Source organism: Odontesthes bonariensis, chromosome 7 (assembly GCF_027942865.1).
Source record: "Odontesthes bonariensis isolate fOdoBon6 chromosome 7, fOdoBon6.hap1, whole genome shotgun sequence".
In the NCBI taxonomy this organism is placed as follows: Eukaryota; Metazoa; Chordata; class Actinopteri; order Atheriniformes; family Atherinopsidae; genus Odontesthes; species Odontesthes bonariensis.
In genome coordinates, this window is record NC_134512.1 from 1,276,923 (window position 1) to 1,289,373 (window position 12,451).

General features: G+C 40.3%; 1 protein-coding gene across 1 annotated transcript in view; it reads right to left on the minus strand.

Moving 5' to 3' along the window:
• Positions 1-473: 473 nt before the first annotated feature.
• spg11 (SPG11 vesicle trafficking associated, spatacsin) overlaps positions 474-12,451 on the minus strand; it is a 41,016-nt gene continuing 29,038 nt past the window's right edge. The window contains exons 29-41 of the mRNA XM_075469214.1: positions 11,340-11,505; positions 10,701-10,915; positions 8,101-8,845; positions 7,875-8,020; positions 7,251-7,455; positions 7,033-7,170; positions 6,697-6,830; positions 4,690-4,809; positions 3,775-3,943; positions 3,586-3,662; positions 3,340-3,495; positions 1,201-1,352; positions 474-1,075 (exon numbers count right to left, since the gene is read on the minus strand). Of these exons, the coding sequence (XP_075325329.1) occupies positions 889-1,075; positions 1,201-1,352; positions 3,340-3,495; positions 3,586-3,662; positions 3,775-3,943; positions 4,690-4,809; positions 6,697-6,830; positions 7,033-7,170; positions 7,251-7,455; positions 7,875-8,020; positions 8,101-8,845; positions 10,701-10,915; positions 11,340-11,505 (2,610 nt within the window). The 3' untranslated portion in view covers positions 474-888. The remainder of the gene's footprint in view (positions 1,076-1,200; positions 1,353-3,339; positions 3,496-3,585; positions 3,663-3,774; positions 3,944-4,689; positions 4,810-6,696; positions 6,831-7,032; positions 7,171-7,250; positions 7,456-7,874; positions 8,021-8,100; positions 8,846-10,700; positions 10,916-11,339; positions 11,506-12,451) is intronic.

Here is a 12,451-nt window from a genome sequence, read left to right on the forward strand (position 1 = left end):
AAATGTAGCAAAAAAAACCTCTGCACTTCTTGCAACTTCAAAAATTGACATTGCAGTGAACCCACCTTTCATAATCTTTCATAATCAGCCTCATGTAATTCTTCTTCACTCTTACTGGTTTCTTGTATTTCCTCGAAAGCAATTTCTGGCTTTCAGTTTTTATCTTTCCTTTCAGTTTATAGTTGGGGGCAAATATGACTGGATGTCCAACATCTTTCATTTTAGGAGCCTCACATACTATTTACAATATCACAGCTGATGCTTCTTCTACTATAAGATAAAACAAATAATAAAGGAGTTCCCAAATGTAATAAAATAAAGGACCAGGCTACAACAGTGCTGAACCAAGCATACAATGTTCTATCCAAAACCTGAATGACATTGAATTTGCAGAGGAAACTAAGGCGAACACGAGCTGAATACACTGGTCATGTAGCCCTGTTGATTACCAATAACACTGGAGAGAGTACATATAACAGTTTTGCAATTTATTATTTATTTATTTCATAAAGGCACAAACTTCTGTAGAATGTTGATGCAAAATGATTCAAAAAGTGTGTTTAATGCAAATTGCTACATTGTTATATTCAATTTTCTTTTGACATATTTATTTAGTCAAAGCTTTAAATTATAGCTGGTCATCTTGTGACTGTAACAGCTCAACACTTTATTCTTTCATTAAGTATTTCACTTGACTTTTTCAGTAATCAAGTGAAAAAAAAGTCAGTTTGTAAGTAAAAAAACTTCCACTTTGAATTAAGGTCTGATATGTTTGACCTTCTCTTATTTATATTAAAAAAGTACAGTACACCAACTCCATTTCAGCCATTGGCTATTGAATCTTGACTGTGAAATGGATGAAGACTGAACATCGTGCTCACTGGTCAGTCAGTAAAATGATCGGCTTGCGAGCCTGTCGTTCAGGTAGTTGGAGGTCTTGGTATCCTGCAGCAGCGTCTTAGTGATGTCATAAAAATTCAGCTGGTAGGCCAGCCTGTAGCGGCTGTACACATCATCACAGTAAGTCAGCAGGCGCTTCCCGTTGGAAGTGATGCTGCTGGGAGCGCCGTCGAGCCTGAAACAACATCAGGCACAGACACAGGCGAGATGAGATCAAACTATCATGTGCTATTAGGTAATCTATCCCCAGAAATGTGGCTCATAATACTGAACATAGGAGCTCAGCACTGCTGTCCTTACATTTTGAAAATGTCCTCAAACAGGTTGGAGGTGAGCGGATGGTGGGATTTGAACTCCTCCAGGTAAACAAAGTCTCCCTTCAGGATCACCTTCTGGTACAGAATCTCAGCCCAATCTGGACTGTAGCTGTATGCCTCCGACACAACGAACACCTGAGAGACAGGGAAACCTGGATGTAACCTACAGGGCGTCTGCATGAAGCGCTATGAAGCTCTGAAAGGTTACTGTGCCCCACACCTCTATCAAATCAGTTCAGCACCACAAAAGCAACTAAAGACTAATTCACATTTCCATGTTTCTCTATGCTTTCTGGCTTATCTACAGTGTTAAAATGATGTATTATCTCCTTAAACGTCACCCAAAGCTAATAAAAAGAGGCATACGCAGGTTTTAGCATTTTTTACTGAAGGAACTAGTTTTATCCAGGAGTCTCTCGCTTGTCAGACCTTTTTTTTTTTTTTTTTCCCCTTTGCCATTGGTGGAGTTCTCTGGGCAGTACGTGACCATGAGAGCTGGAACGTGCACGTTATGAAAGATGCACGTCAGTTAGCTTCTAGTGGAACAGTCTTCCAGAAGATGTGAGACAGGCCTCAGCTCTGACAATGTTTAAATCCAGGCTGAAAACTGTTCTGTTTAGCTGTGCGTATGACACCTGAAAGTGTTTTATCTGCACTCTGCACTTTTAAATGAATGAATGATTATTTTAATGGGTTTTTTATTTTTTATTTCATCTGCCTTCTTGTGATTTGATGTAGCTGTAAAGCACTCTGAATTGCCTTGTGTACGAATTGTGCTCTATAAATAAAATTGCCTTGCCTTGTAAGTCTGGTTAGCACTTTGCAGTCGTGGTACTTTGTTTTTGCTTTTGAGATGGCTGTAGGAAAATGAAAGACTCAGCAACGCTTGATCAGTGGTTACGGTTTGTTTTTCCAGTCAGGAAGAGAAAAGGGAAGGCAGGGCCTTCCACACACCATCCAAGCAGGGTCTGTTCTGACCACTCTCTACAGATAAATAGATAAACGACTTTACTAATCCCTTTGGGAGGTTCCCTCAGGGAAATTGAAATCTCCATCTCACTCACGCTCAGCACTGTTATCTACAGAAATGTACAAAGGAGACAATTATTGAAAATAATTCATCCAAGAGACTCCAAACATAACCACTGCTACTTCTTACTGATGACAGACGCTCCATCACCTGTTCAGAATCATTCATTCATGGACACCAACCATAAGTGCTGCTACTACTTTTATATTCTTTTTGTGAATTTTATGTAAACAACATAAATGTACAGTCTCACTATTTATTACTGATTTATAACAACTCATCCAAGGACCAACCTCTGCCACTACTTTGTGTATATTGTTCATATTTCAGTTAACTCTTACACTGATAGTTTGGATGACCTTCTAATTGAAACTTTTCTTACATTTGATGCTGCACGACAACTACTGGAACTTGAATTTCCCGGAGGGGAACCCCCCCGAAGGGATCCATAAAGTTTCTCCATCCATGTACCCACAGCAAAACTCCAGGAGTCCGACCATCACTTTAGCATCGACACTTTAGCCAGTTCCTCTTGTTTTTGGGAGGAAGCCTCCCCAATAAGAAAGCTCTCCCACATTCAGAACTAATTACAACTTATTTGAGTACGCAAACCTAATCTAGAGTTCCTCAAATGACTGGAAATGATTATGCCATGTCCATTTATTCATCACACACTAAAACTTGACTCACTATACTAAACTTTACTTTACACGTTCTTCAATAGCAAGCATAAGATATGGTTTCAGGACCATTTGTTTAACCTGATTTCATGAAACTTTCTATGAGGTGGAGAAAAGAAAAAAAACAATAAATTAAAGGTGTGCATTTGGACAACTTTCTTTAGAATTGTGCAACAGGGATTTGCTATTGCAGTTCCTTTCTATTCTTCTCTATTTTACAATTTCCCTTTGGGATTATAGAATGTCCCTCCAGAATACATTTTTTTCATTGAATTTCATTTCTATTTTGCAGCAGAACACACGTACGTGTATAGTATTTCATCAAAGGGAAAAAGAGCAAATGTCAGCATGCAAAAGATCAAATTATGATCTTGTAATAAGGTTTTATGATTTGGCTGTAACAGAAGCACACCTGATAGCATCGTGGCAGAGCCATGACAGCATTCAGCAGCTCTGCAGGTCGGAGGTTGACGATGCGTAGGTCTGATCCCTGTTTCAGGAAGTGGAGCTGAAGAGCAACCAGCTTAGCTGTCTGGATACACCGACTCGCCTGGCGCACACACGAGTCCTGACAGTTGCATGCACACACAGAAACCCAATCAGCTAACGTTGAAAGTCTTCAAGGTAGAAACAAGAGCACATCCAGGAGCTCAGATACCTTAGAGAAGCTCTCTGCAGCATCCTTCAGCAGACCCAACACTTTCATCAGCAAACTCTTCAGATCAGGAGTCACCACTGGTGAAAACAGTCAACCAAAGAATCACTGAAGTATAACAGGAATCAAACTGGATACTGAAAATGAGAAAGTTGTTGGTGAAATCATCCTGTTAAAAATGTCGGCGCTCACCCCAGGCCTGAGACTCAATCATCTTCAGCTGTGTCCTAGCAGCCATTTCGTGGTTTTCTCCAATCTCCCTTCTCATGCTGAAACACAATGCCACCATGTTGTGTTTCTCACTATCTGCAGGGAGGCAGCGTTTTATGTAATCCAACAAAGCCGTCTTCAGACTGGAGCTCTGCAGCAAGAGCCAGCGATAGATGGGGTTAATATCCAGCAAACATGAAGTTTGATTAGTTTAGAGGTGAAGTGGGGCAAAATGATGAGGCCAAAACTTCTGGAATAAAGTATTCTATCACACAAAAGACATTCCAGTAACCAATTCAGGCAAAGAACAAAACAATAAAATAAAATAAATAAAAATCAATCAATCTATGAATCAGTTCAATCAAATCATGTTTGCAGTATATATTTTTTAAAGGGAATGATGCTTACTGCTGCTGTTTCATAATGAAAGCCTACAGTTAAATATGCTTTGCCTTTTGACACCTTAAAGTTAAAGTTTCTCAGAATTTATATAAAATTTTGATTAAGTTCCATAAATAAGATTTGACAAAGGTACAGACAGATCAGCAGAGCTTTTCTCACTGGATAGATCTAAAAATTATTTAGCCAAAGAGGCTAATACATGTTCATGTCTTATCATTCTAATGCCTCTGCTGATTCTGACGATAGGTGCATTAAATGCCTTCGTGCACGTATTTATCTATACTCTCTTTGAGGTGCCTGGAGCAGCCTGTTCTCCATAGGCTATGAAAGTATTATCATCTCTGCAAAATGCGGCATTGGCCTTGGAAAAGAATGTGCTCTTTTTATTTCTATTTTCAACGTGATGTATTTTAATCCAATGTGAGTGCTACTGTAAAGTTCAAAGGTGAAGAAAAAAAGTGAGTCTAACTAAGTCTTGAGCTGTGTGTGCCACACCTGTCCTCTCTCTGCGTCCACCTTCTTCCTGAGCAGCATCTCAAAACAATGATTCTGATGCAGCAGGTCAAAGATGTACGTCATCTCATTATACCGGCCAATACCCGTTAGCAGACGCACCTACACACACACACAGAAACACCACTTTACTGCATCTAATTTCATCAAATGTTTAATACATAAATGCAATGAAATAGTCAGATGAAAAACAATATTTTCATAATTGTGATCATGTTTAATAAAGTGTTACTTTTGACCTTAGCTAATGCTAAAATAAATGCTGGAGTATCAAATGACTAAAAACACTGATATAAAAAGTGTTTGCACCCACATATAATTGAAGTGTTTAAAAAAGTATCAAAAAAGAAAAATAAATAGTATTTGACTCAGTTGTATAATTTGTAATATACAAGTATTATTAATACATTAATGTAAAAAGTACATTTCACTGTTGGAACTGTTAATATGGATTTCATGTTCCTTTTTTTCAAAGCACATTGTCTGGTTTAAATGGCAAAGAACGAAAATCAGTTCCCAAATGGGTTGTGAGAATGTTGAGTGTTGGTTAGGACCGCTGGGATAGGCTCCAGCCCCCCCGCGACCCGACGCACGCATTAAAAGGCTACAGAAAATGGATGGATGGATGGAGTGTTGGTCAGGTTCTAAGATGAAGACGTTGGCTGTTCCAAAGTTTAGGTGCAGCCATAGCAAACGTTCAATCTACTCTTTGCTTGAATCTGTTTATCAGTACGGGCAGGAGCATCTGATTAATGATCTCTTGGGAATAGTTAAAAGATCAGCAAAGTAAGACAACACTACTCCGTTTAATGATTTAAAAATGAAAACTAGGATAAACTAGGATAAAATGAACTGGGAGCCAGTGAAAATAAGTCAAATGTGCCTGTATGTATGTGTGCCTGTCAGGAGTCAAGCTACGGCATTATGGACAAGTTGTAGAGGAGAAAGCAGGTTAACATCCGAATAAAGAACAAAAAAACAACAATCAAGCCTGCAAGGGTGCAATGGGGGCATAAATCCCTTTCTTAAAATAAGATAAGGCTTGACCTTGGCACGGGCCCTCAGATGGAAGAAATGGGCTCTGACCATAGCATTCATTCATTTATCTGATCTAAAGGTGTTATCAAAAATCACCCCAAAGTATTTTGCATAGTTTTTAAAAAACTTTCCGAGGGACCAAGATCACCATTGAGGCAGGAGAGAAGCTCAAGTGGTCTGAAAAGTACCTGTATGTTCAGCCTGAGAAAGCTTAGAACCAGCCGTAATTAGATGTCATGAAGGCAGAGAAATAAATCATCTGCACAGCCATGAAATGAAATCTAATCATGTCTGAGAATAGAACGTAACAGAACTATATATGTAGAGTAAAAACATTGGACCAAAAATGGACCTGTGAGGGAAGTTAATGATGAAGTGAAACCACCTACTCTGAAAGAAAGCTTGTTAAAAAGGATTTAAACCAATCAAGAACAGATCCTTTATTTCCCACACAATGCTCAAGTTGAGAGACTAGAATACCATGATCCACCACTTTGAATCCAGCAATGAGGTCTAAAAGCACTAATAATGCCCTACATTCTGTTATCAAAATAAATCAATTCAATAATACTATTAAGAAAATAGGGCCAAGCGATGTGAGGTCTGGCTTTTTCCTGGAGAACGATTTTGTGACGCAAATGTATTACTCTGTTGAACGCATATTGTTTTGAGAAGCAAAACGCTTTATTTTTCTAGCCCCAGCCAACTAGCCGGACTACCTTCATCAACACCAAAACGAGGCTGGAACTCTGCTCACAGGACGCAGCAGGGGGTAAGAAGATGTTCAGAAATGATGTTGCTGATATGGGATGTCATACAGCTTCATGTCAAAAGAGGCGGACTATCCCTTTAAGGTTAATCTGTCGTTGAAATCATCTAAAATGTTTGATGATGAAGGGTGTGGGGCAAAAACAATCGTACAAAGTCTGTCAGACAGTACTCAGGGCTTACCAACAGGCTGTATTGCTCTCCTGGAGCCAGGTAGGCATGGCTGAGGTGACGGGCCGCTTGGAGCACTCTTACAATCCCCTCCATATTACAAGTGAGACTGAAACAGTTGTGAGCCACTATCAGTAACTCGACAACTGTGTGGGAAAAGAAAGGAGGATGAGTGTAAAGATGTTTTCTGTCCTAAAAACATGTTTTTCACAGAAGCAGGTGCTGGAAAAAAAGCATGTTGGCTTCTGATGTTCTTGCCAATATGGTATATTTTTAGGCTCATAAGGCATCACCTGTGTGTGTGTGTGTGTGTGTGTGTGTGGTGTCATGTAGGCATGTGTGTCATACTGCAATTCAGGTCCCTCAAAGGAACAGTGTTGAGGCTTTCCAGCAGTTTAAGTCCCACGATGTTGGGGTCATCACACAGTTTTATCAGGTTTACCAGGGAGTCCCGCCCCTCTGACGGCCTGAATATCTGCCTCTCTACTGTTGAGACACACAGGTGTGACATGGGGGAAAAAATGAAGGCAAGAAACTTCTACTGTGCAATTCAGCTCCGTTCTTACCAGGCTGCAGCTCCTGGGTGGAAGCCAGGAGTGCCTTAACCACAGCAGAGGACACCAGCTCGGCCACAGTGTCTGCAGAAAGACCCTGAGCTCTGATGAAGGCCTGAGCTTTCCTGAAGCGCTCCGGCTGCTCCAGGAGCAGCAGCTTCTCCAGCACTGTGCCGGGTTCCTCCCTGCAGATATGACTGAAAGAGAACTGCAGCTCCTGATGGGGCCAGGGGAAAAAACACACTGCCGCTTTACTTACACTTTTCATTTCAGTGGATTAAACTTACATTTCTAACACACTACATCAACACTATCAACTGTGGACAGTGAACACAGTCTGAGGCGACTGTGGAGAGAAACACAGGAAACTCAGGCACGCTCAGGCCGGGAGATTGGACCGAAAAACAAAAAGTTTTCATTGCAATCTGTTGGTTTCCTTAGCTAGGAAATTGTTTTTGAATTGGCTCTATATGAACGAATTGGATTATTTTATGAATAATTATGATTACAATGAATTGAATTCCAATTGGCTTGAATTGGACTTTATTATCTAAGTGCCTTGAGATGACATTTGTTGTATTTGGCGCTATATAAATAAAAATGAATTGAACAACACAGGAATATTTCGTTGTGTACCTTAGACAGCTGGTAGAGGCTTAGGATTTGTTTGCAGTAGTTGTTGCCATGGTGACATAGATCCACCAATTTTAGGAGCTGGACAGTGGATGTGTCTTCAGGGAGAGGCAGTATCGCAAATGAGGATAGACTGCTGAGAGAAGCAGCTGGAGGGAACAGTTCCAGAAAACATTTCAGATGTGAGTGGTGGAAAGGAATAAAGCACAGAGTCCACAGGAAAACTTACAGCTTTTAATGTTCCTCTTTGCCGGGGCCTCTGAAGTCTCGTCTTGTGGCTCAGGGTTCAGGTTTCCACATGCCAAGCCATAGCAGCGTAACATCAGCCACACATCTGGGTGGTGCAGGGAGAAGTAACGGCAGACACGGCTGGCCTCGTGGATGCTGCCCTCATCTAGTAACTGATCAACAAGCGAAGTCAAAACTCTCCTCTCCTCGGGACGTAATTCAGACTCAACTCTCTGCGCCTCCTGCTCCTCTGAGGGACCTGGGAGTCCCTCCAGACTGAGGTACTTCTCCATATTCAGGTCTGCGATGTTAGAGAAGGAAAATTCCTTCATAAACACTTCATATGAATCTATCTGAGGTGGGACGGCTGGCAGCGGCAGGTTAAATACGCTCTCTTTTTCTATTGTGGCAGCAAGGACGTGTTTATGGACTTGGTTAAGCCACAGCTTTTTCTCTAGGCTTTCCAATTCTTCTACAGAAACTGGACTGATCAGAGAGAGCCAGTAGGCAGTGAGCTGGAGCAGCAAACAGCTCTCCTGGATGTCCAACAGCTCCGTCTGTGCCTCATGAGCAGCAGGGCAGGTGGCAGACCCGGCTTCAGCCTGGGACAAGAAGAACTGAGCGGCTGATTCTGGAACAATGCTGTCAGCCTTCAGCAGCTTGTGACATTTTCTCCAGAAAGTGATCCGGGTTTCTAATCTCCTCCACTGCTGCTTGCTCTTCTGAGATTTGGACTCCTGAAGGAGCTACAATGAAGATAGAGAATAAACTGTCAAACAAGATACTCAATAAGCAATGTTTATTGAGTCAATGAGACGTGAGAATGAACAGTGATCAAAATGTTACTCAAACACACAAAACAAGATTATCGTGATTGGGAAGAAAAAAAATGGGAAGGTGCAGGAATACACTGGGTTTTTAATGTCATTTAAGATATTACTGATGTTTCAAAAGACAAGATCAGTTACTATTGAGTAGATGGTAACTTAATTTGATCCTACCAAACTATTCCAAAAGTTGTCTCAAGTTCAAATCCCATGTTTCTCACACATTAATATTTATAGAAGGCTTGAATCTATTTCAGTTTCTGCTTAGACTTTACTGCGTAGGTACTCACATGCAGAAGTAGAACCCCCCCACTGCCAGCTGTTCTGTTCTACAACATGACAAATACCCACATCTATAAGGATCAAAGGCACCTAAACTTTTGCAATTGGGGAAAAAATGTTTGAAAAACGATTCATTTAGCATAACCTTTGCTTTTGTTTTGCTTTTGGATTTGATGCAGGAGTATAGAATTGATTTGATCATTTGTTTTCTGATCTGAGAATATAAAATAATCAAGAGGCCCAAGATGGTTATATTAAGTATAAATAATATTGAGGACTCTTTTTACTACTTAGAAATCGGCAAGAAAAAAACATCAAGCTATGACTTGCTGCTGTGGATGTGATTGACCTTTTCTGAAGAAGAAGACTCTCACTGAACACGTCGTTGTTTGATCATTTCGTTGTATAGAGCGTGTGCAGTGTTGTGCTTCATGTTAAGCAGCTTTTGCAACATCTTTCTTTGCATAATCAGTTCCAGGGGCTACAGAGCAATTTGTTCAGTTTCTTTGGTTGACTGGCTCTGATGATTCTGCTGCAACAGTTGGCTGCAAAGCAGATACATGCATACCTCCTCTACACCTAACCTAAACCTAACCCAACCTAAACTTCCTCAAGAAGTATGGTGTGCTCTGTTTGTCTTCTTGTAGAAAGCTTCAGAGTTGCATTTCCAGTTAAATCTGTTGTCCAGGTGACATGTCGTCCTCCGCCACCTCTACCAGAATGTAAATATCATTCCTGGTCCTGAAATCCAAAATCATCTCCTTTGTCTTGTTAAATTTAAGATGAGCCTACAAAGAGGTTGACCAGTTCCCTGTGCTCAGGCTCTGGTCCATCACTAACACACCTCCTACATAACTGCAGAGTCCGCTGAGTATTTCTAAAGATGAAAGTCTGAGGAACTCTGAGGTGCAGGACGCTTCCCTGTGGTGCTCCTGTGCTGCTGACTACCCTTTCAGTTTCACAAACTGTGCTCTGTTTGTCAGCTAGTCAAAAATAATGGCTATTTTTTAATCATACCCCTATTTTCTGGTTATAATATATTGATGTAGGCTGAAGTGTACATATTGACACTCAAGGAAATAAATTAAAATACTGACAGTATGGTGTATGGGCCGATGCATTTCTATTTCTCATGGAGCATGAATAAAATCAGAAATGAATGGTATCAAACAGCCTTTTACACAGTGCTGCACAGTTTGGAGACGCATCTTTTTTTAGTGATGGACAATGTATCTTAAACTCTTTGTTGGCAGTATTGTGTGCAATCCCATGAGCAGTGAGGAAGAGAGGCTTGTTGTTACACTTTAATACCAGTTTATTGTGCAGACAGAATGTCGATCTTCTGGGGATTATAGATGGGCTCAGTAAACTTCAGTTATTCTTAACATGATTTGTCCAACACCAAGATATTGCAGTGTCCATACACAATTGAATAATAATTGGTTGAACCGTATATGTAAGTGTAAGCTTTATGTGTATTGGTGGATCGGACCTGACTGAGGAGGAGGGGGTGGATGGGCAGGCCAGCCAGCTGAGCAGTCTGCCTGGCCTGGCTGTAGCACCCTCTACTTTGCAGAGCATCCACTGTCACTTGGAACTCCTCTTGCTGGATGTTTGGGGAAGTGCACTGCAGCAGCCTGGGAGAGACACTGATGCCTGATCCCTGCAGAAACTGGCTGAGCTGACTCAGCTTCCTGAAGTCTGGGCCTGCACCCACATACAGCAGACATAATCCACACATTAAGAATCAGTTCAAAATCATTTTAAATCTGCGTTTGGTGGTTCCCCTTTTATGGGTCTAAATGATAAGTATACAACAGCTGTCTACTGTAAAAGAGCTGCAATGTAACCCAAGGGGTAAAACAACCTAAAAGGAGCACTGTGAAGAAATACCTAACAAAAGTATGGAACTGCCTGTAACCCACCAGTTAGAACCTATTAGATGGGGAGTATGGTCCATGTTTAAAAATACTGAAAGTTTCTCAGCCTAAAGAATGATTTGAAATCAAAAAATTCATTGAAAAGACAAGAACTTATTTTTCTAAATACTATTCAAACTTGCCGCCTGATATCTGCTGAGATGAAGCTATTAGAATATGACGTGACTGCTTAATACAATCTAACATCTTACCATTGGATTTGAGGAGTTTGTCCACGTCAGCCAGGAGCTGCAGCAGTCGATGGAGATCATACTGTGAGGAGCAGCGCTGCAGCATGGTGAGAAGCAACACAGAGGCCTGGCTCTCCACCCATTGCAGTGGGAGGCTACCGGAGGGTGCTGGGCCTCCGTTTCTGAGCTACATCAGGCAGATGAAACACATTCAATCATGTGTGGTAAAGCAGTTGCTGTTTTCAGTTCATTTTTGGAAGAATCCATCTTACCAACAGATGCACATAAGAAAATAATTTCAAGTTAACACATATATGGCAAAACAAATTTATTTTGACATCATGGTGCTATAAAACAACCCAAAATATTTGAGTAAAATTTTTGTAATTTAAAAAATAAATAAATAAATAATCAAATGAAGTAGAAAAAAAGAAATCATGACATCACTGAACAGTGACTAAAAAATATATGGAAACACCTTTTAATTTGCATTTCTAAAACAAAAACGTACACAAGTCTAAATATGCTAATGAATCTGTAGTTAAAAATCAAGAGAGCTGTGAGTGGAAAGGATTTATAGAACTCTTCAAGAAGGTAATTCAACAAGAGATTTTGGCTGTTCCCAGTCAGTTGTGTTTAAGATCTGAGGCAAGTGCAAACAAAATGGGAAAGCTGTAAATGTGAAACATACAGGTTCACAAAAGGAAGAGGTCAGGACAGTAAACACACAGCAGTATGCCATGAAAACAGAAAATGCACAGCAAAAAAAGATAGAAAAAGAAACAAGCTATAAGAAAGCTATAAGAAATCCAGAAAAGCCAAACATAAACCATTACATGAACTGTGGAAAAAATTATATTAAAACTAATGTTCATTCTCATTGATGAAATGGGGTTGCATTTCAGGTAAAAGACCCGTGGAGATGGCAGTAATTACCTCTACAGTCAATGCACATGTCTACATTAAGATTAGAAACTTTTGTTATTCCAACAATAGAAAGAAGGCTTAGTGATGCTGAGGTTATTTTTCAGCATGATTATTCATCTAGCCACAGAGCAAAATGTGTTCAAACTTTTCATCAGGAAAGAAATAAACTCAATGAAATGTGCAGCAAACTTTGATTGAATCTCAAT